At 39.5% G+C, this 24,944-nt stretch overlaps 2 protein-coding genes across 9 annotated transcripts in view; both read left to right on the top strand.

The window, feature by feature from the left end:
* The window catches only part of esrrga (estrogen-related receptor gamma a), a 153,851-nt gene extending 143,615 nt beyond the window's left edge, over positions 1-10,236 (top strand). For all 8 annotated transcript variants that reach the window (XM_055011366.1, XM_055011371.1, XM_055011354.1 and 5 more), the window contains one exon: positions 4,267-10,236. In XM_055011366.1, coding sequence (XP_054867341.1) covers positions 4,267-4,511 — 245 coding nt within the window. In that variant the 3' untranslated portion in view covers positions 4,512-10,236. The remainder of the gene's footprint in view (positions 1-4,266) is intronic.
* Positions 10,237-22,951: 12,715 nt separating this feature from the next.
* ush2a (Usher syndrome 2A (autosomal recessive, mild)) overlaps positions 22,952-24,944 on the top strand; it is a 209,824-nt gene continuing 207,831 nt past the window's right edge. Inside the window, exons 1-2 of the mRNA XM_055010958.1 lie at positions 22,952-23,340; positions 23,882-24,652. Of these exons, the coding sequence (XP_054866933.1) occupies positions 24,044-24,652 (609 nt within the window). The 5' untranslated portion in view covers positions 22,952-23,340; positions 23,882-24,043. The remainder of the gene's footprint in view (positions 23,341-23,881; positions 24,653-24,944) is intronic.

The raw sequence follows: 24,944 nt of genomic DNA, 5'->3' as shown, positions 1-24,944 counted from the left end.
TAAAGCCCCCTCTCTGATGTGTCCAGCTGCATCGACAGCTGACTGACACGCGCGCACATACACACGCACGCTCTCACACACACACGCCTTCTTCCTCCCATGACCCATCTTTTGAACTTTGTCTTGGAAGCCGGCCAGCTCTTCAGTACTCTTTAATTACAAGGGGGGAGCTGTCGATACAATGTGTTTAAATGGGAGAATGCAATGGGAGAGCTTTGAATAGGGAGGGAGGGGCCTTTTGTTCTGGTTCTGCCACCATCAACACACAAACACACACATTTATCCAACACATTCACACAGATATACACTGTCACGTGCACAGTTTCGCTCTAATATGCCATTTCATCTCTCTCACATATACATAAACACACTGTCAAGTAGAACTTTAGTGTATCCAAATGTGAACCATGGAAAAATGTTTCCCCGCACACATAGAGTACATACTGTTCTGCACATGCAGAAAATATTGACGCATAGTTTTCCTGTGGGCTTTGTGTGACAATCAATCTCTTGCTTCTGCCTATGCGTGTGCATGTGTGTGTCCATGTTTGTAGGTATGTCTGTTGGTCTATGAATGCTGCTTAAGAAAACCCACTGGTTCCAGACAACAGTGTTGATGATGACTGTGATGAAATATTTGGTCAACAGCCATTACATGGAAAATTGAATAATAGCAATAAGCTGTGATCTTTTCAAGGATAAAAAGCAGCCGATACTTACAGAGAAGTGAATTCTCAATGCTAATTGAATTGGAACTTTCTCAAAATTGCAAACACAAGCAGATTAAAAGGAAAAGTATACATGTTTGATCTGAACTATCCTGCAGCAAATGTCAACATCATAAAGCTTGTATTAAAATTTTTCATTGTCATCCAGTTAGAGATGTATCCATCTGACTTGTGCTTCTGACTATGTTGCAATTGATAGATCTGCAAATTATTTGACAAATTTATATATTAATCATTCAATCAATGTTATGTAATAAAATTGTGTGAATTTTTTTAGAATTCAAGGTGGTGACAAAAATTGAATGTTAGTTATTTTAAATAATTACATGTACGCAAGTAATATATAATACATTTGTTTGAAAGTAAATATAAGAAGAGCAAGGAGGAGATATATGACCATCATATACAGAGATAAAGTTATACCAAATGGATAATTTGCCTTCTAACATGACAAAATGACAGCTGTATCTGATTTAAAGAGATCTCTCTGCACATTTTTTTCGATATATTTCTTTGATTTATTCTTGTAATACCATGTCAGGAATATCAAAATAACTCCTCAAAAGAATAAATGTCAGTTTCACACAGAAGACCAGAGATTTGCTGGACATGTAGCTGAATGACAGATAATGTAAATGTCCAGTTAGAATTTGAGTTTTATTGTCTATTTTTTTTTCTGTCGAAAGCTTACATCACTGTTAAGAAAATTCACATTTCAAATAGTTGTTCTTTAAACTGATTTAAATTGAAACAGCTGACGCCCAAATAAGAACTTTGTATCATTGCCCAGACTCTAACTGCTCTTCAAGACAACAGAATGCTAGCATTAGCATTTTGAAGGGCACTGACACTAATTAATTCACAGGATGCTAATCGTCTGCATTAATGAAGCCAAGCCTTAAGAAATGTTAGCAAACGTGCCCCACATGTAAAGAAAGCTAAACTAGCCATGGGAAACAGGAGGCACGTGCGTGTGTGTCTGTGTGTGGGTGCGCGCGCTTGTGTGTGCATTCATTTCTGTGTGTACGTGAATTGTGGGTTCCATGTTAACATGTGCGTTTTAACAGCCTGATGTGCTCGTGCTCATTAACGTCTGCTGTTTTACTTGTGAGTGTACTGTGGGTCACAGCACAGGCAGAAGCCATGTCTACCAGCTTAAATACTAAACACACAATACGAATCAAAAACAGTGTGAAATTCATTAAACTTCAGTTTAACTTGAGCCTGTTCACTGCAGGAAAGCACTTATTACAAACCAGAAATAAAGAGGAGAATGGCAGTTGTTTTGTCATTGTGACTGACATTGATTTTATGCTAAAAGTCTATGTTATATTAATTTAGAAGCGATACTATATGAAGGGCAGTTACATATTTGGTCCAAAATGATTGATTAAAATAAAGAGAATTGTTTTCACAGCATCCACACTCATATATATTTTATGCACAGTATATCACAATTTCTCTATGTACAAAGAAAAATGTTAACTTAAATTCAAGTCATTAACATTAATTAATGGACTTCCACCCCTCCCCCTGCATCATTACTGCTCTCCATTAAAGCAAAATAGGTAGCAATGTATGGAAAAATTCCTGAACAGTGGCCCACAAATAGGAAATCTAGGAACCAATGGAAGCTAAGTTTTCTATTGATCCTTGTAGAATCCAGCCCACTGACTGCTCTGGTCCTGCATACTGATACATGCATTACACTCCATAGATCCAATTCTGTGTATTTGATTGTGTTACTGTGCACATCTGTCTGTATATGACCCTGTTGATACATTTTATGTTGAATTTTTTTGATAAATACATTTTTAGGTTTCACATTTGTCCATACTGTCAATCCCAAAGTTAGTTTCCATGTGGATGGTATGAGCATGTGTGTGCCTTATATGTAACAAGTACGCAGTGAGGAGTGTTTGGTTCAGTTGCAGAATGTTTTTTTTTTTTTTTTTACTAGAAACTGCTCTGACAGGCTTCAGTAACACTAAACTAAGAGGGAAGGCATTTAAAATCCTTTCATTTGAATCCACTAAAAAGAGGATATAGACACATCACACGTGCACATCACCACTTTCCATAAAACTGCCACAAATTATGATGGGTAGGATTTGTAGTGTTTAATACTACACACCTGCGATGCTACCAAAGACACAACCATCTTAAAAGATTTGGAGAAGATAGTAAAAAGTGAAGTAGCTTGGCAGTATAAGAAGAGGATGAAACGTTGTAGCAAAAGTTACCTACAGACACACAAACACTGTTATCTGAACACTCCATGCAGCTTAAAGAGAGTTTATGTGGAGTGATTATGTTGTTGCATTTATGTATGAAATACTTGGCATTTTTAATGTGCACACTTGCTCTCATAGGCCTCATCAGCTCGGCAGATCTGTTTTGTGTGTGTACGTGTGTTTTTGTGTGTGTGAGTGGGTGTGTGTGGGGAGGGGGGCACTATCAATAGTTGTCTTGTGATTATTATTTAACATGCATGTAGTCATTGATCGGAGACATTGATCGAAGGTTAAGAGCTAAAGGCCAGCTCACATTAAGACTTTCCCTCCCTAAGGAGCAATATGGAGCATTATTATTGAGGGACATTCTCAGCCTTTACTGCCACATATGCCTGAACACACCTACATGCCAGCTCAAAGAGAGATTACACATGTGTGCAGCCACGTCTTATGCACGCACACACAGAGACACACACACACACACACACACACACACACACACACACTCACTCACATGCGCACACACAAACTCTAAGTTGTTCATCTCTTCATCATTCTATAAGTCTATCTCTTTTTCTCCACCCACTCGTCTCTTTGCCAGTCCATTCATCACACCCACAGGTCCACACTTTAAAGAAAGAGAAAGGAGCAGCCTCTGAGTATAAAGCCCCACTCCCGGATTTAGTTTCAGCAAGAGTATGTATGTTTTAGGGGACTGTTCTAAACTAAAGAGTAGAAGTATGTGTTTGATTGTACTGTTAATGCTGCTAAAATAGTTTTTTAGCAAAATTCTATAACTAACTATCTATATTCAAAAGAAAATGAAAATATTTTGCACTTTTACAGCAGACATATACATTAATAGAAAAGAGAATTTCCAATCCAAAATCATGGTTGACAGGAGCATCTCTGAATTGTTCCTGTTTGGATTTTGGATTGAATCTTGAACATGTCTCCTGTTTGGCACACTGGCTCAGTAACACAGCAGACAGAGGGGGCACAGATACTGAGAAGGACGCACACTGTTGAAAACATCGTCTCTGAAAGTTGTGCAGAAGATTTCTATGCTGCTAAACTTTCAGGGTCTGCTGCACACTTGGACACTGGATTTGTTTTAAGAAGGAGATTTTTTCAAATGCCAAATGTTCTTCAACATCAACAAACCATAATGTCATATTTCCATAGGAAATTTAGCTTATTTTAGATTTTATCTGTGAGCAATACTGAATGTGGATAAAATAAAGTGCCTGCTCAGTTAGTTTCTTTTGCATTTTCATCATACATCTGGTGTCATCTTTCTCCAGACTCCATGCACATTGAAGATGTGGATGCAGTGCAGAAGCTCCAGGATGTGCTCCATGAGGCCCTGCAGGACTATGAAGCTTCCCAGCATCAGGAGGATCCCCGCCGGGCGGGCAAGCTGCTCATGACCCTCCCCCTGCTCCGCCAGACCTCCACCAAGGCCGTGCAGCACTTCTACAGCATCAAGCAGGATGGCAAAGTCCCAATGCACAAACTCTTCTTGGAGCTGCTGGAAGCCAAGGTCTGAGGACAAGGGATAGATGAAAGGACAGCTAGACGCCAGTCTGAACCACTTGAGCTGCAACTCAAACTGAACAACTCTGAATGACCTCTTGCTCTTTTACACACACGCACACACACACACTCTCTCTCACACCCACACACGCACACACACACAGAAATATGTCCCTGAAGTTTGTCTGCTGACAAATCCCCCTATGAATAAAGAAGCTATCTAAACCTCCTACCTGAACCCTAAACCACCACTGTCTTTGACAAAAAGACACTCACTTGATCATCCGTTTGGGGGGCGCTGTGGCCACACTGACATAACCCCACTGTTAGCAAGGGAACATATTTCCTAACAATTACTTAACAGCAGTTACCACGGTGAATCCCAACGCTGACAATGGCAAAACACTTATGCATTTAATAACGATTAAGATGTTATTAATGACAAATGCTTAAATGAGGACATATTTAAAAGAAACTGAAAACTCTTCATTTTAGCTCTGAGAGACTGTAAGACTGCACTCGTGTCTCCTTTCCCCTCACCGTTTCCCCCAACAGAGTTTTTTAAGTGTTCACGAAGAGAACGAGTGGGGGGAAAAAAAAGAACACCGAGGAAATATTAATGACGTTTGTTGTCAAAGTACATGTACAATGAAACTTGGATGGATGAACAGAAAGAAAAGAAGAGGAGATTTGCCCTGCCAAAGAATGGAACCATCCATTCAGAGGATGCCAGCAAACTTAACTGTCATAACCCAAAACTGTTTCTGGATTGAGCCACCAGTGGCTTTCAGTCCTGGGCCTCAAGAGTACCGCTGGTTCTCCGGTCTAACAGTTATTTAAGAATTTTTCTGCTAATTATGAAAACCAGCAGGGCTCAGAATTTCAAGGACCAGGATTGGAAACAACTGCGGTAAACACTTTACAGTTCTCCCTAAATTCAGCTCCTGGTTTCCCATGACTCCCCTATGTCAACTACAACTTTACTATTTGTTGTATTTGCTGAGGACCGGTGATCCTGGCCTCCCAAACCTGTCAGTATTACCATATTATCAGTGTTTGTACACTTGATGAAGCTAAAAACGGTTTCAAATATTCTAGCCACTCGAGGTGTGGTTGATTGACAGTAGAAATATTACTTTTTATTTGCTTCTATCAAAGCAAAACTTGATCTATATTGTCAAGAATGGATTCCTGCTTGGCTAACAGACAGATAATGTTCACATTCTCTGTGATATTATATGCTCTGTCAAACCCCCCTCCTGTGTTTGCATGTCTATTTGAAACATTTTTAGCTGCCTAGCGGCCCAGGTTTGCAGCTCTCCACGTACCAGTCAGTAGAGATTTCAGTCTGTCAATGTGCTATAATGAATAGTCCAGCCCATGCTCATTACCCACACTCCAAAAACTACCAAGTTTCACCTCAGTACTACCCTCCTCGCCCCGTTGTGTTCACAACTTCCAGCTCGTCTCTTGCGTCAGTACAGAGATATCTTTGTGATTCATTCAGGGAGTGCAGGGGGAGCTTCAGTCATCTAAATGCAATACAAACCAGAAGGAAAGGTGTGCTGACAAAACTGACTGAAGAACAACTGCTGTTGCTTTGAAACTCCTCGACTTTTTTCTTAATTTCTACCTTGAAAATAATCTTAGCGGTGATACCAATATTAGGGTTGTAAATAATTGTCATCCTGTATATGACATATAACATGGCTTTGTTTTTGTTATTAATATTGTCTTCTTAAAACTGAATCAATCAATATGTCTTTCCTTTTTTCTATCAGCTTGACCACTTTCAGCAATTATCATATATATATAAAAATATAACAAGTAATAATGTATTAACAAATCAGCGTTTATCTTAGAAACTCGGAGCAATAGTGGTTTTTAAAGGAAGGGTTTGTGCATATGGACTAAGTCTGCAATATTAACATTACGTGCCAGTCTTAAATTTGGGAGAGAGAGGACGAGGATTTGGAGGAGAATTTGTAGCTTCTCTTTTTCTCTGTGTAACTTGCCATAAGCTATTAGATAACAGTCAACATTTCCTTTGTTAGTGACGTATAGGCAGGAAAAATACAGACTAGGAATGTCGGGATGTGATGTTACTGCTGATTTCACATAAAAGCTGTGTGAAAAAATGCTGGGTGAGTGGGTTAAAGAAGCAGCTACAAACAAAAACGTCACATGTTCTGAGGTTTGCACCTTTCTTGTGACCAAGTTCTTTTCATCGGTCACATTTAACGTCATTTAAGAAAAAGACCCTTCTTTGTTTAAAACCAACAGCTCAACACAACACAGTTTTTGCTCATTTGCACCTGATGGTGTAAAATTGTTTTGGCCATGCGACCCAAAGCGGGGACCATCGGAAATAACCTGGTGAAATCTACAGTAGATGGGTGCGGAGGAAAATCAAAATATCAACCAAACCAAATGACGTGGCACTGGCTGCTTCCTGTTAGCTTGCTACCCGCTTTCCTGTTGTTACACTTCAAGAAAAATTAAGCCTTGTAACTGTTAAGCCGTTGATTCTATATTCCATTTACCATCTAAACAACTACAAATATTTTTTAAAAAGAGGCTCACAGACTAAGTTGCATTTTACTGATATTCCTAAACTCAAATATGATCTTGTTAGCTACCTAGCTAGCTGGTAGCTAACAAGCAGCTCCGTTTGTTTAGAGTGAACAGGTGACATGCAGCGGAGTCATTTAGAATGTGACTTTAATTAAGTGTAACAGACTTTAAAATGATGATCGTTTTATTTGACAGTGATTTGGAGTCATTTGTTAACCGTCAACACCAACACGGTTGCTCGTTAAAATTCAAATGGTTTCTCTAGAAATCAGGAAAAGCTGAGCTGACAGGAAGCTGTCTTCCACAGTCAAACGAAGAGACGCTGATTTCATTCTTATAGCAAGATTGTATACTGTGTGGTTGACTGATCACAGCTTTAACAGGTAGACAGTTGAGGGGTGTTTTTTTTCTGTCTTTGATTTATGTAATTTCTAAAGCCGAATAAGAATGCCAAAATGTGTAATCTAGATGACAGTGTAATCTAATATAAAATGGCAACTTGTCACAGCTGAGGAGTGCGGCAGTTTAAGTGTAGTTGATCTCTAACATCACATGCTCTGTATCAAACATCAGTATTATTAGTAAGGGGTATTTTCTCAGCCTTCTTAAACATTGTATATTGTAAATTATACAGATTATAATTCTAACATAAGACATTTTATTGGAAACAAAATCCAGAAAAAAAAGAAAAAAAATGTAGTTCAGCCTGTGTGTTTCATGTTTGCTGTTTTTTCTATCAAGAAAAGAAACTCTTTCTTTGGTTTTATCTGTTTTTTTTTTGTTTTGTTCCGTTTTAAAGTCCTCTTTCTGTTTGATCCTTTCCTCCTCTGTTGAGTCCTCTAAGGCGTTGCTGTGTAATTTTTTCTTGTGGTGATTCCCGTTCTTGTGCCGTGTGCTTCTTCTTTAGACAACACAGAGTAGAGTAGAGGCCATGTTGTCTGTCTGTCTGTCGGATCAGTCCGCTGGGGGTCTGGGCACCGGATTCTCTCTCAATGAACCGAACCGGATATAAGGCTCTTCTTCTAGAAACTTAACTAGACCACCAGGATCAAATTACAGTATTCATCTTTACCAAACTATACATAAATAATTAAATATTTAGTATCTAAATGAAGAAACACCTTAACAAGTATTTAAAAAGGGATCCTTTGTGTAACTTTCCTGTAGAATAAACAATATACTGTATATCTTTAGGTTAAATAATGCTGAAATGAAAAGGACATTTGAGTAATTCAGAACTGTAGGTGACTCTTTTTTTGATAAACTCGCTGTACATAACTGCCTTCCATACAGCTCAGCTCAGTCATTATCTTTACCGTTTCAGCAGGCAAAAAGAGAAAATATGAAGATGAGAAACTTTCTTTTATCCCCCCCCCTTTTCAGCTTATTTCCTGGAAGATATCTTGCTTTACAACAAACCGTGAAAAGCTTTGGTGTGAGTTGATGGGGAAGAAATGTCAAAGAAAATGCTCGACATGTTTAATTTGCACTTGCTGTTTTTTGTACACTTTACATTCATCCATTACGGGGACATGAGTCCACATTCTGGTAAAATTGAGCCGCAAAATTAAACAGTTAAGTTCAAATTTTTACCAACTTTGAATGAACATTTTCTTACTGTTCCTCATGATGCAGATTTCTAGATTCAGATGCTGCGCTGTGAACACCATAAATTCAAATATTCTAGGGTTCATCGAAGGTCTTAAACGCAGACATTTGTTGTTTTTAGAGGGGAAATATACAGACAAAATATTTCACAGGTGCACGTGAGATATTTGTAGATCAAGCTCCCAATGACGAAGATGAATTTCCTATTTTGATTGTAACTTAGAACACTGTCAGAAAGACGGTATTTATTACCATCCACTGTACATTAATCTTCACAACTTATGAAAGAAAGGTGCTCTTCTCTCTAACTCTGTTGTCAGTTGTCGAACCGATCCTGTATACGAAACAGTTTGACACGGTGAAAGATGTGACGCGGTCTCCCTGAGGTGATTAACGCTGAGCTGAATCTGGCTAATAGTTGTGTTTGAAATTGGACTTGGAAATGGTTCCCAGAGGTGCCCCTTTGTCTTGCTAGCTGGGGCCTTTTCAGACGCCTGAAAAGAAAAATCTGACCAGCAGAAATCAGAAGGGAGATTGTGTGAATCTTTCCGAGGTTTTGATGTAACTTGCTGCTCATAGCCACAGTGTTATTCAGATGTACAGGATGAAGGGTTTTACCTTGTTTTTTTTCTTGTTAAAAAGCAATATTTTAAAGACAGTACAATGATGAGGCAAGAGTTGCACAAGTTTGTGTTGGGTTATAGATCCACATGCTGATGGATCTATTAGAATGATTCTGCAGTTGGTGTTAAAGTCACATAAATAACAACAAACAAAGCTGGTATTTCCATGAGGAGCAGTGGAAGAAGGACTGTCTGGGTTTTTTGTTTTGTTTTTTTGCAGAGTTTGACCTAGATGCACTTTGGGCATCATGTTGTTGGGTCATTTGGATCCATTAGTGACAAACACTCCATGTAACAATAGTTTAGTTGGAGCAGAAGGACAAGTTATTGAGCCATAGTGACAAAACCGGATTGTCCATCTTCCATAGCTGCCCCTGAAAACTGCTAAGGCCAAACTGTGTCTATCTACAGCTCAGCAGTGTTTAGTCACTTAGTTGTATTTAATCCCCAAATGTAACTGCCACTCGTGCTGCAGGCTTCCCCTGCAGTCTGAATTTGCGAATATGAAGGAAATATTTAAGGAGAGTCAAAGTTTGGGAACATTTGGATTCAAGGGATATTTAAAGATTTTTTAAAAAACACCCTGGAGCGGTGGAGAAGAGTTGTGGACGAGAGAAGACCCTGTAGTGTTATTAAAACATGTCCGTAGATTTTAGATGTGCTTCACATCAGTAAATGAAAAAAAAAAAGATAAACAATTACCTGTATATTTTTGTGACGTGTATCATACAAGTGTGCTGCAACAATAATGTCCATTTGTGTAAATGTATTTATTTCACATTGTATATATTGTTCAATGCAAAAAGAGAGACCTATGATTCTGTAACTTAAACTACTATGGGTTGAAACATTACATGTGTTACTCCAGACTATGCCTTTCAGGATTATTACAGTAGAGCAATATCAATTAAAACCAGGCTTCCAGTTTTGAAATCTGTCTTGTGTCTCTGATTGTCTTCGCATTATTTTGTTGTTTGTGAGTTTTTGTGTTTCCCTTATAGTGAGCAATTAGCACATCATTTCATCATTTATGTCAGGATTCAGCAGATAAACAGAAATCCAGGAACACTTCTGGAGAGGCGGCTACAGCATTTATAAAGCTCTTACCTGAGCTATTGTTTATTATTTGTCCTATTAGTAACAAAGTTAATAATAGGAAAACAAATAAAAGTAGCTGTTAGTTTTTCATTGCCAAGGAGGCGTAGAGAGCAGCAAGAAGAGACACACTCATTATTTCAGTGGTAATAGCAGCAGTCTTAACTGCTGACAGACAATATGTTCAACAAAAATGTTTGTTTTCTCTTCTACAAAGGCAGTCCTTATGCTTACTTAAAAACAGCTATTAAAGTGAGGGGTAAGGTTTATTCTTTTGTTTTACAGCTGTTGATATCAGAAAGTTATTTTTTCTGATCTTGTAGTGAAACTGAGTGAAGTTTATGGTATTTTGTGATGAATCACCCTCACGCATGAATTACACATCGGTAATAGCCTGATTTTACACATAGTCCATGATGAAAACTATATATCAAAAATAGCATATTATCAATACTGTAGATACCCGCCTCACAATTTCATAAATTGTGTTTTTAAGGGAACTCATGTCTTTCTCAGAAGAACCAAAGTGGAGAACAGAGCAACAGAAGGGTCAAATTAACAGCTGGCTGTAGGAATACTAAAAATGACCAACAATATCAAACATGATTGACAGCAATTAGCCCTCTAAATCATCCAGTTATGCACAAAAACAAACACATTACACAACCAAGTGGGCCAAGAAGTGCAAGAAACATGATCAGTCGCTTTTAGATACGCTGCCAGCACCGCTCCTGGGATGGCAATATTGGTCAGCATTCGTGGTTACCAGATGATGTATCCTACTGACTCACTGACTGGCAGAGGCTTCCTAAGCAACATGCTAAACTAAAACGGTGAGCATACGAAGCGTTATACATACAGATCATAATCAGAAAATTGTAACGTTGTAATGATGAGCATATTGTTAAATATGTTAACATGCTGATGTTAGCTCAGAGCATCCCTCTGCGAAAGCACAGCCTCACAGAGCCACTACACTTTAATTCTTGTTGTAATAGGCTTTGTTTTATGTTGCATTTTAGTGCTTTGCTGAAGGGAACTACAGCAGCGGGTGTCAAAGCAGGAGGGAGGTTAATAAGTCATCTGCCAAACACTCATCTGTCTGTCCACTACAGCCAGGCAAGGATGCTACTTCTCAGAATCATAGACCACACAGCTATGCATTTATGGAGCTGTTTTCAGCTGCCGTTGCCTTGAAATGATGGAGAGCGAAAGAGAATGAATGTTAGGAGTGAAAATAAGGGGAGAGAGGGGGGAGGAGGAGGGAAGAGGAAGTGGGAACAGCTTGCTCCGGTGGGTGGCTAACTACTGTCCATTCTGAATGACCAGATCTCCTGCTCTTGCCAAGGGCACTAAACACACACACACACACACACACACACACACACACACACACACACACACACACACACACACACACACACACACACACACACACACACACACACACACACACACAGATTAAGACATGCTGTGCACAACATTAAAAAACAATGGGTCCTGCAAAATCATAAGCAACCAAGAGTAAAAAAAAACAAACATAAGCTTGTCAGACGCCTTCTCTCTCTTTAAATTTCAAATAATTAGCATCCGCTCTTCTTCGCTGTTCCCTTTCAGACGTCCCTCTTTCTTCCTCGTCTCACCATCCATTCCTTTTATTCCCTCTCTCTCTGCCCCCCTAAGAGCCAGCAGCAGTAAATGGGATGCAGAGGCCAGATATTTAATGTAGCAGAGAGCTGTGAAGCGTTTTAAGAAGCCTTTTCCTAACAGGGGGAGCCCTGACCTGCAGGCAAATATTTTTCAACCAGATGACATAAGAAGATATTAGCGGAAAAGAGAGCAATATTTTTATTCCTTTTTTCACCCCCCTTTTCTTTCCCTGTAATATCTCCGGAGCTCTTCTCTTTGGGCTGCTGCCTGGTCACTCAGCCCCTCTGCACATATGTTTTATTTTACTTGCTCGCCTTTTGGAGTTCATTTATTTTATTTTATCTTTGATTCATTATTATGATACAATAAAAGCTACTTGAGCATTTCAGCTGCCGAGGGGCTCTTATCGTTAACCTTGTGGAACGCGTGTAAGAGTGGGTTCCACATGCCGCATCGCTAATGGCCAACTTAACTCCTTTCTTCTCCTCCTCCACCTTCTGGCTTCATCTACATCTCCCCTTCCATCGCCGTCTCTCTCCGAGCACCTTTCATCTCTTTATCTCGCTGCTGTACTATCTCCTCTTTTCTCCCATAATCTCCTCCTACTGTATTTCTATTTTTTTTTTAACTCGTTTTCTTTTTTTTTCACTTTCTCAATTCAGTATTCACACCGGTTGGATTGTCTTTGTACACGGGAAAATAAAAGTCAGCACAGCTCTGTTTTGCTCTACTCAGCATAACTGACGAATAAATGACACAGGATTTTGTGACTGTCCAACTCAAGCACTAAAAAGAGGATATAACCCCGATCTGTCACTGTTGATAATTGTGATGGCTTTTTCAGTGCTTTAAAGCTCGGCTCACTGGTAAGACTTTTTCAGTCACTGTCGGTGATTCATCCTCAACTAACATTCTTTTTGGGGTCCCACAGGGTTAAATTTTCGGCCCCATTTTGTTCTACATTTGCATGCATAAAGTTTCACTTTTCTACTGGAGAAGTACAGCTATAGCTGCCCAAAACGCCTAATGACACCATTAGTCTACACAGCTGCAGAAGCTGCCTTGCAGATATGAGGTGAAGGTTGCCAAGATTTGCACAACGTAATGTATCCAAAGCATAAGGAACTTTTTTATTCAAACAACTCCATTACTCTAATTTACTGTAAATGAGGTAAAATTTCAAGGAAAGTGTATTCACAACTTGAGGGACATTTTGGATTTTAATAGCCTCAATTGTGGTGATGTGTCCAGTTTTGTAGAGTTCATCTGACTGTCTATCATACTATATATGTACTATATAAAAAGCACCAAAATACACAGGATCTCGTGTAATATTGAGGCTACAAAAGTTTTTGTTCAGTTATTGAATATTACTGTATTTTTTATCCCATGATGTTCCTGTATCTTTGGGGGCTTCCATCAACACTGTTAAAAAAAAAAAAAAAAAAATCTGACATCTGGTGCCCCCAAAAACTACTGTAAAAATCTTGTAAAATTATTGGAATTTTCAGTCATTGTGTAGCTTCAGCTTTACATGAGATTGTGTGTAATTTCTGGCTTTATCATGTTTAATGAGGGATATTTACATGTGTTAAAACAATAACATTACATATAGGTAGATCGACTGGAATACAAAGTACCTTACAAATTACTCAAATAAAACAAACAAATCTATGTAAGGTTACAGAGCCAATACTTTTATTAATTTAAAAACTTCAAATTGTAGAACTTTTCATGCTTGTCTGTGGTAGAAAACACTGTGCATCAAAAAAGCAACATGCTACAAAGTGCCATGGAAACTTGCGAATCATTTATGAGGTTGTGGGGACTCTTGCTCAAATTCATACATGAAAAAAAATATGAAGACATGTTTCCTCATCATTTTGGATCATTTGACTGGTCTGTATTTTATTATATTAGATTTCTGCAGCCACTTTTTCTGCAACTGAATAATGACACCCAACTGAAGAATTAGTATCACCAGTTGATTGCCTCTATATGGCCATTTCCTAGAATTCATTTAAAATTTGGTTGTTTTTCCAGATTTTCTGGAAGTTTGGTTAAAACTTACACAGCCTTTGGAAGTAAACCTTTTAGATGACATGATTGGAAGTGCATTTGTCATTGCTCAGAGCTGATGAGAAGCTTTTGTCGCAGTAATTCTGTCATTAAAGGAGAGGCAAAATCTGACATTTGAAGAAGACCAGAGCAATGATTGTGGCCTGTTTTCGGGATTTAGTTTGGTTGTTTTAGAGGATGCAGAGCTGCTGTCAAGTAGTGGTGGAAGGGTTTGCTGCTATCTTCAGAAATCCAGAATTTGTTCTTTTATTTTATGTGGAACATACAAGTAACACAGCTGCACAAATCGACTTTCCATTCAGACCTCAGGCTGGGCTCAGATTTCATTTCAGAGAGCCTCTTATTGGGTTTGAGAGCAAGTCTGGATGTGATTTTCACCTCCTAATACAGTGCCAAACAGGGCCGGTCTCCAAGGGTGACCATATCTGTTTTAGGCTATGTGACCTGTGAAGTGCTAATGTGTGGCAGCTTCGCACTGATCTCACTGATGGCGTTTCAAAGGCCTGTTTTTGGGGCTATTCAACCCTCCCACACATATATGTACAGACAGATATATATATATATATAGAGAGAGAGAGAGGGAGACAGAGACATGTGGGTGTGTCTGTGTGCGTATATATATGTGTGTTTATGTGTGTGTCGCTTTGCTGCATGTGTGTGTTTTATCCCTGTATCCCTTTGTATCAGTGGTGGGGATCCCTTGGGTTTCACAGGCCTAGTGACATAGACTCACGGTGGTAATGGCCTTTCACAGCATCCAGCTCCCCTGACACACACACACACACACACACACAGACACACACACACACACACACTGAAACACAGATAAGGGGAGTAACATAGTGACAAATCAACTGGTGCACACATATGGGAACAGATGGAGGAAAATACACAAGCGCTACACAACATATATTCCTGAGTATTACAAACATTAGGGAACTAACTAATGATGAATGTTAAATCCAGAACCCTCTCACACACAACAAGAGGACAATAAAGAGTAACTTTTTTTTCTGTGACACAACTCTCTGCTTACTTTGTCTCCTCTTCTTTACCATCCTTTCTTCTCTCCTTGCTCTCCATTGACCCCCCTCTCCATCAAATTACACACAGCCTTACTTATCTCTCATGCTAACCGGCAGACCACTCTGCTTGTAACATTTGTGCCATGATTTACTTGTTCTTTTCTTTCTCTCTGTCACTCAATCCTTGATCTCGCCTTCACTCCTTCCTGTCATTCACTTTCTTTTAATCTTATTCACTATAACCATAAATCAGCCGCGCCCGCTTGCCTCGTTTCTATCCCTCGCCTCTTTTCCATTTCTCCACCATCCCATCCTCTTGTGTCATTCCATTCTCCATCCTTTCCCCTCTCCGGCCCCCTTCGCTCCCCCATCCCTCTATCACACGGGGTGTAAAGTGGCTTCGGTGGTGGCGTGCATTTGTGCTGCATGTGCGAGCTATAAGAGGGTCAGCTGTCTATTTGCACTTTTAACGTCTTAACTCTATACGATGGGCCATTTATTCTCACTCTCTCCTCTCTCCCCCCCTCCGCTCTCCCCCTTCTTCCCATCCTCTTTCTGTGTCTATTGCTCTCGATCTCTCTCTTAGGACAGTAAATGTTTTAACTCTCCATTCTATGGGCCATTCATTAAGTTAGTGTACTTTAATAAATAGTCTGACGTGTCAGTGGCCAGTGAATTAGTGGCACTTTAAATCCCCCACCAGTGGCCAATATACAGCTGGAAGGTTTGATATGCAGCAGCTACTCTTTCTCAGAAAAGCAATTAGCGCTTACCAGGGCCTATATGCATGTTAATAACACATGTCACTATTTAAAACACAACAGTTTCACTAACTTATCACTGTTCAGAGTGAGAGAAAAAAATAAGAAAAAGCGCTCAAATTAAGTTCTGGAAAAGTGTGACTTTATAGAAATGTTGCTTTATTCTGTTTATTCTCTATATATTATATATTTACTTAAGCATATGCTACAGTAGTAATATGACACATTATCATTGATATAACAAATAAATCAGCCCAACAATGACACTCTGATGCTATCAGTACGTTACATATTGTACAACTAACATACACGAGTGCTGTAACATTGATGATCAAAGCAGCTGAACATCATCTTTTGCTGACTGATGCCTAAAATATTTAACAGACTTAAATCAACAAGGCTACATTTTGTAGCCCGGAATCATTTCTGCAGCACCAGCACTGGAAGAAGTGCTCCTTCTACTCAACATGTCAGATAAGAGTTCTTTGATTGGGGTAATGAATGTGTGTAGAATATCTGACTTCAGGCAGACTGGGGTTACTGAGTTTTACTTATAGCTGGCTGAGGTCAAGACAACCTTACACCTATGATAAAGTTTAACCTCAGTGCAGCAAACTGGGTTGGGTTTGCTTACAGGTGCAACACAACACAGAGCATCAGTGACCACAGCCATCACTGGTGGGTTTAAGTTACTGAGCTGTAATCTCAGTTTACAGTACGAACACTAGACTGTAGTAGCCACGCTGGAGATAGATAGATAGATAGATAGATAGATAGATAGATAGACAGACAGACAGACAGACAGACAGACAGACAGACAGACAGACAGACAGACAGACAGATAGATAGATAGATATTTTATTAATCCCAAGGGAAATTCAAGCAACAAATTCAACAATTAAAAAAATTCTGGAAATTAATTTTGATTGGAGGACTTTAGTGCTGACTGTGTGAGACGTGATGCAAAAAGTTGTTGGAGAAAAGTTGTGTGACTTCCTGAGAGGGACATTTCTATTAATTTTTCTTACTCAGAGTAATAAATCTCAAGTTTTTTTTTTAACAATTGGCCTGGGACAACAGATGGAAATGTGCATTTTTGGCTCATTTACATGTTTTCTTCTCTCTTGATCAATTAGCATTGTACCTGTCCATTGAATAAATAAATAAATTAATAAAATGGAATGGAAAATGATACTGCAGAATTTCAGAGAGCCAAGTTTATTTTTGAAATGTGTTTCGCAGACTCTATTACTCTACATTCTGCCCTCTTATGGTCAAAAAAACACTATCAATGCAGTAAATTTTACATGATCAGCAGAATATTTCATATTTTATTCCATATACTGTGCCTATTGTCCTCCCTTTGCAGCCACTGATGTACAGCTCTGTCTATGATTCTTTTTAAGAAAATAAATAAACAAATTGTGTGCATTTAGTCAGTTGATTCCCACGGGTAAGTCTAAGTGATGATAGTTTCTAAAGTGCCCCGAGCTAATAATACAGCCTTGACGGGGGAAAGGTGATTGGCATAGACAAAGTATGTGTGTGAGAGACTGGATGATTATGTGTATGTGCATTGTCAAGAGAGGCAGGAGGTTAATTCAATCCTATAGAAACGCAGCATGGAGGGGATTGGACAGCACAGGCCTGAGGGTGTCACTGGCCTCAGCCCCAATAGGGGGCAGAAAGTGTGCCCACACACACACACACTTAGACACACACAATATGGATAGTGTGACTTGAGGGTATAAAATCTGAAAAGCCTGGGAAAAGCCAAATTGTTTTTATATCTAGTTTCTGGTGCATTTCATTTGGAGCCGCGGAGGATAAATGATGAACATGGATTAAAAAATATATATCTATTTATAGAAAATGCTGCATAAAACAAGGACAAGAAAGACGAGGACATTTAGAGAGAAGCGGTGATGGAGGGCGGTAAGAGGGTTTGAGGGCAAAGGGAGGGGAGAGGGAGATGGAGTGACTGAAGGAAAGAATGAGTGGTGGAGAGTGGGATGTGTGGGAGAGGTGTGCGAGTGGAGGACAGAAGTGACTGAAATAGAGTATAGACAGCAGGATGACGCAGGTGTCAGAGGAAAATGGAAGAGATATCCTAAAATAAACCTTCCACCAGCACAGCAAACTACATTTTTACCAACACCAGCATATTTTCGTTGCATGTTGCTGTGGTGTTTCTGAGATCTGATGTCTGTGCACATTTGGAGACAGCTACAGTACATTCAGTTTGACAGACGGACTACGAAGACTAGTGAAAAATCTGTTTAGTTTGGTTCATTAAGAAATATTGGCTTGAGGGGAGGCTAGCAGGAAATCTTTTTGGGTGCCAGCATCTACATGCAGTCGTGATTCTGCATCCTAAGGCACTGCAAAGTATGACTATTGTTGTGGCCCAATGAGGCATATGGGCTGGATAATAACTGCAAAAGTACATCTAGGTTTCACATTGTCCTATTTCTCTTCATGCTTTTTTCACACGTGCTGCTTTATGTCAGAGCATCAATCTGTTCTACCTTTTCCACAGAATGACCACCTAAAGGCACATAATTTAACCGTCTATAGTTTTTTTTAAACTTACATATCTTTGAATGTGATTTTATGAACCAACAAAGCATTGTGGAGTCTTTTTATTTTTATTATTATTAGTACACTAGTGGTACTGTAGAGTGATGTTTTTGAAGTAAGTCAGGGTTTGTGCAGACCAAAAAATCAATGTACAATTATGTATCCTCAAGAATTACACCCGAAGTCTGAGAAATCTTCCATGAGAAATAAAAGAAAATTTAAAAACAAGCTTTAATTTGTGTACAGGAAAGTTCCAATATCTCCTGCACACCTACACATCCATCCACATACAGTATGGATGCATGCTAATGTGTACACTCAGACACACACTGGGAAAAAAAAATTGAAATTGTCAGGGGCCAAATGATGATCCTGCATGCTATGCCACGCTATTATTCAGAAGTTAAGAATTCCTCTTGAATGCATCAGGACTAAAATACATGCGTGTATGTGTGTGTGCACGTGCATGCGTGTGTAATATTTCCATACGGAAACCTAATATTGTATTTTGCTTAAAAAAACATGCAGCCCAACCACCAATTTATTCCACTTTTCCTAATCAGCAGCGAGGCCAAGGATGTCTCCATACATATTCATGCTGCTCTGAAGACTCAGAGAGACGATACATTTGCTGCCTACATTTACCATATTAGCCTTAATGTTATTAGACTGGCAAACACAATTTAGTGAAATATAAGTCATATACAAGTAATTTGGAAAATGAAGCATTATTAATTGTGCGATCGTCATCCAGTTTTAATCCCGTTTGTGTGATAGCACTTCAATCTGTGGAACTGAGTGTGCCTGGCTGAATAAATTAGTACAATCAATGTATGACTAGATTCTTTGTCGTGTGGACACACTGTGCAAATCTATGCAAATGTCTTATGAGGAGAGGATAAGAGAAACTCTTCTTGGCTAACAAAGCCCTTGATGATCATAGCCTATCTGACACTGTGGTGTAATGTCATTTTCGAAACCTCTCAGAGGAGAAGAAATATGGAAAAGAGGAGGAAATTATGTGGTGGGATGCAAAAAGACAAGATTCTATTTGTATAGTGATGCACATGATACTGCTGGCTGCTACAAGGCCTTTTGTCTCCATACCTTTAAGCATTAATATATTTTGGCTATACTAACCAAACAGCACCTTTCTTTTGCTGTGTATGTACAGGATGATGATCTTTATTTAAGGCAGTACATTATTTTCCTTTTGCAAATAATTCAGATGAAGTTTGCTTTCTAATACCCTTCCTTTGCTTTCCATTTTCCCTTTTCTACCTCCCTCCATTCAATTTTCTTCTGCTCCTTCCTCCACCTTCCTTTTCCTCCTTTTTCCTTCCCCACCCCTCTCCTCCCCCCTCTCCTCTTCTCCCCTCCCTTTGCTCCCCTCTGCCTGGTATTGATTAGAAGGCGAACCTCTAATCTCCTTAAGGTCATTAGGAACACTTAATTAAAACCTAGTTAGAATGCCTTTGTTCAACCAAAGCAAATTGCAGCTGTTCAAACGCGATTAGTATGATAACGTAAAAACTTGTCGGCAGGGAAAAATATAAGAGAGGCTCTTTTTTTTGGTAGAAATGTTTACACAATTTAAATGCAGAGCGCTTGAGTACACAGTGGAAGTCTAAACTACTGTATACTTGAGCCTCTGATGTGTGTATGTGGGTGTGTGTGTGTGTGTGTGTGTTTGTGTGTGTTGAGGGGATTGTTTATAGTTTGCTAGTGGTCGGACTAAAGGATTTATGCATGTAACCGGCTTAGATTAGCTTATAGGACAAGAATGTAAAAATGTCATTTAGCACATTTGTCTTATAGGCCTGAATAAGCGGTGGTGGTGTCGTCATGTTGTCATATGTGCACGCTGTTAGTATCATAATCTTCCTCTCTTCTTGGGCTACAATGCATTTCAACCAGTAAAAGTGAAATACTAAAAGCAAATACTTAAAATATTTTAATATCTAAATGATCAAAAATCCATGTATCCTAGAGCACTGACAGAAAAAAAAAAACAACTCATCATTTGGTAAGTTTTGCACATGCCTTTATAGCTCTTTGTTAGCTGAATAAACTGAATGATTGGACATTGGCTATTAACCAAAGCCCAATTAAAGGACCTGTGCAGGATTTAAGGAGCTCTATGAGCAGAAATACAATGCAGTGTTCATAATTATGTTTTCATTATTGTATAATCACCTTGAAAGAAGAATTGTATATTTATATTTGCTTTAAATGGGCGCTTTATATCTACACAGAACGGATGTTGTTCCACAAAGCCCACCATGTTGCCCTGTCATTTTTTTGACAGTAGCCCACAAAGGACAAACCAAATCCTACCTTTTCGATTCTTATGTTGAAGTAGGACCATCTAATACATGATTACAGTGACCAGTATTAGTATTTATCAGAGGGATCAACAACCAGTATTTGGAACCAATATGCGTTTGCACTAAAAAAAAAACATTAAATTCTTGGTGCCAACATTTTGAAAAACACACATTCCAACACAAACCTGTGTTGAGACATCTTTGTCTACGTATGTTTTACATATGTTTAATGAAAAGACAGCTTGTGCATATTTATGCTTAGGTATTGATAGGCTAAACCTCATGGCATTTAACCAATCAGAAGGTAGGCAGGGCATTGCCAAATGTCATAGATTGGTGACTATAGATGCCTCAGAGCCAATGTAGTGCATTTACATTTCATTTTAAACATATATTAAAATGTATTAGGAATTGCTTTAAAAAATGTTGTATACTGAACCTGAAATTTTGCCAGGTCAGTAATTAGTCAGTTCCGAGGATGAGGAAGTTGGTTGCAATGTGGAACTTCATCTCTAGATGCCACTAAATCCTACACACAGGTCCTTTCTTCTTCTTTATACTTAGCAGTTGGGCATTTTGGTGCCTTTACTGACAGAGAAAGTGAAGAGAGACAGTTAATACGAGAGAAGAGAGCAGGGAAAAGACACGCAACAAGTAGTCCACCCAGATGGGATTCAAACTGGAGACTTTCTGCTCGCAGTTTTGGCACCTATTTGGTTTGTGACAACCTCTACACTGGTCCTCTAATATCTGACCCAGCAGTGCATCCTTTGTGATTTGCATGAAATTACTGAACAACCCAGCTCTTTAATCTTGAAAATTAATATGTCTATTTATTTATATATATTAATTGCATCACTTATTTGAGCAGTTTTTTTATTTATCAAACTAAGTGACTTACAAGTTACAGGCCCATTGATAAATGCTCAACTTAGAATGACTATTTTAGATCTGCTGCCCCTGTGATGGAGAATTTGTCCAATTACCACATTTACTGATTTAGTCTAAATTGTTCTACACATTTATGTAGGAGTAAATGAGCAGTCAGCCTGTTTGTAGGTTTATTGTACTGTATCCAGAAAACACAAACAAACTGAGCTGGTCTCAAGAGCAACTAAAATTTGCATTAAAATTGTTAATGCATTTACTTAAATAAACTTGAGTCATATTCCGCCACAATATATGATCATCACCTAACTCCCACCTACTATCATGAATATTATGTTTAAATCAAAACCTCATACAGTCTCTGTTCAGCCTGTCTTGTGTTCTAAACGTTAAGGCCTTGGACAATGTTTTCTAATGATTCAGTGGTGCTTACAAAACAAACTTATTGATAGTTTACACATGGATCGCCCTCATATATTATGATTTTCAACCATCTGATCATTTAACATCATTACATTCTGCTCATGTGATTATATTATCCACATAAATATTAAACACGTTTAAACCTAAATGGGTATACACTTGATTATATTCCTTTGGAGACAGACAGAAGTTGTTCAGGGCCTATAGTAGCACTGGTAAAAGTTCCACTGATATGTTTGTTCAGTATTCATACTCTTTTGTTGAAAGTTTGTTGCTTTTTTTGTTAATATTTGTGAGCTTTTCTTCATTATCATCATCATCATCATCATCACTCACACACAACCTAACACAGTAAAAAAGCCTACTTCAGATGTTTTAATAGCAGCTGTTAAAATGAGTGAATGAATGATTCCAGGCCATTTATTTTCCTTCCAGTGTTTTGTTTTCTTCATAATGCTCTGCTGCCACCGATGCTGATGTACTATTCAGGTCAGAATGACTGGACTATAAAATGATTTCCCACCTCAGCCCTCTCAGTGGCCGGAGAGGATTACGGTTGCCAAGCGACGTCGGTAGCGTTCCTCTCTTCAGAGCCACTTGTCTGAGCCGCAGACGCCTCCACGTAGGTGGGGGGTAAAGCATTACTAGCAGGCAGGGGGTAATTATTTAAATCGCATATTAATGCCTCGCTGTCACAGACAATCGTTGGTGTTCTGCAACACTCGCTAAACGGAGATGTGGCTGTGTTTGCTCTCATGCCGCCTCCGGGGCTCTCAAGTTTCCGTTACTTGCCCCTCGGCAGAGTAACGGGGCCCCGCCGTTACTTTGTGTTCGGTATCCTGCCGCTGCGAGCGCTGCTGGACAGATGGCAGCGCGCGCTAATCTCCTTAGCAGTGCGCGCCGCGTGTTGTGAATGAGAGCGCGTGAGACAGAAGAAGAAGAAGAAACGGGAGCTTTGTCAAGTTCACCTGAGCTGTCGTCATTTCTGTGTTGAACAAAAATACTTCCAGTCATGTTGGGGGAGGACTACTTTTTCTCCGCAAGCCGTGTGTGTTGTTGTTGCTGACAGACAGACAGACAGACAGGCAGACAGGTGTGTGGACACACAGGTAGCTGCTTCTGTTCGCCTCGTGCCAGAGCAACAAGTTGTTTGTTGTCGCTACACTTGTGATGGGGATAGAGCTCTGTGCTGGGAGTCCACCACGACAGGTAAACCTCTGGAGCTCTGTAGGAGCTGTGTATTTTATTAGTGTTACAATATCTGCATCGATAAACAAATTTGCACCGCATTCAGGCTCGTATTCTTAGATACTCTGTGAGCTTTCCTATTTTCCAGCGGACATTACAGGACGAGCCTGAACCCAGCAGTCATCCAGAGATGACTGTCGGCCTCTTTTTGTGTGTCAAAATGTGAAATTGAAGCTGCTAAGTATTGTAATGAAGAGAGCTTTGGCCTAAGCCTCAATTTCCGACAAACTTATGTGGAAACCCGTTTAGTTGGATAAAACCTGGGGGCCAGATGCCACAGCAAAAAGGGCATGTTTAATTCAATGGAAAATGAAGAAAAGGAAGGAAAGCAATGTAGCAGTATCAGCTGAGCTGTGCCTCCATCAAGCTGTACATGATAGTGTAGGCTTTGGCTAGGGAATAGCCTGCATGGCATTTCACTCTCCTCAGATTTGTCTCATGTTGGATTTTGGTCTCACTACGTCTCTCTTTCCTTCTCTCCTCCTCTCTTTTCCCTCTCTAGATTGTGAAATCCTACCTATCATGTGAAGGCTTTGGTAGTGGTTTGTGTGTGGGTGTGGGTGTGTGGGACGGAGACAGTGTAACGGAGAGCTAAGCTTCGTAGCTTCACCCCAGGGGCACTGGCCTGGAAAAAATGGCCCTGTAACCCTGGAACCATGAAACCATGACAGTCATCACTTATTCAAACGCTGCTGGAGGGCTTCAGGAAGAAATCCAGGTTCTTGAACATCCCTTCGCCTCCAGAAATGTTCCACAACCCCTGTTTGAGATTCTAGAACCGTGGACCATGCTGGAACCTGCAGAGAGTCCGATTGCTGAATGTTGTGGGGTCAAAGGCCTGAGATGGACAGAAGAGGAGGAAAACCGGAAAACTGAGGGAGGAGCGAAGAGAGGAAATTTGCGATGGAGAAAACAAACATGGGGCAGAGGAGTCAACAGAGAGAAGATGGCAGGAGGAAGAGAGGAGCTATGTAATACATGGAATAATGGCAAGTTTGAAATTAGAACAAATCTACAAGGAAGTGGAAAAAACGGGGCAAAAGGGAAGAACAAGACAAATGTCTCTGGAATGTTGTCAGTTACAGAAAGAAAAGGTGAAATCCTGCAAATGAGGACAATGATGAGGAAAAAGAAGTGCTGGCCTGACTTTCTGTGGCTGTTGCCCCAAAAAAACATCAATGAAGAAAAGGTGAAGAGGAAGATGAGCATTAGTAGCTTCCTCTGGTTACCTCTCCTCTTCCTCAGCCTCTGCCCAACACCTGCTTCATCACAGGTAAGATCAGTCCTAATTTCTGATCCATCTTTAACTGTGTATTTTTTATAGCTTTAAAGAGACTCAGCATACTTTAGTAAGAAAAGCACAGGTGTAACTTACAACATTAATGATGGCTCACTTCTGTTCAAATGTCAGCAATACCTGAACCTGAGGCAGCTAAATGGAATTCTGCCATTAATACATTTATTATTTACACCTGTTCTTTTCCTACTGTCACATTTCTAAATGTTTTCTGTGAAAACGCCCTGTTTAAAGCTGCTATGAAATCAGTGAAGATCTATACAAAAAA

The sequence above is a fragment of the Amphiprion ocellaris genome, chromosome 1, assembly GCF_022539595.1.
Source record: "Amphiprion ocellaris isolate individual 3 ecotype Okinawa chromosome 1, ASM2253959v1, whole genome shotgun sequence".
NCBI lineage: Eukaryota > Metazoa > Chordata > Actinopteri > Pomacentridae > Amphiprion > Amphiprion ocellaris.
This window is presented reverse-complemented; position numbering and strand designations above follow the sequence as displayed.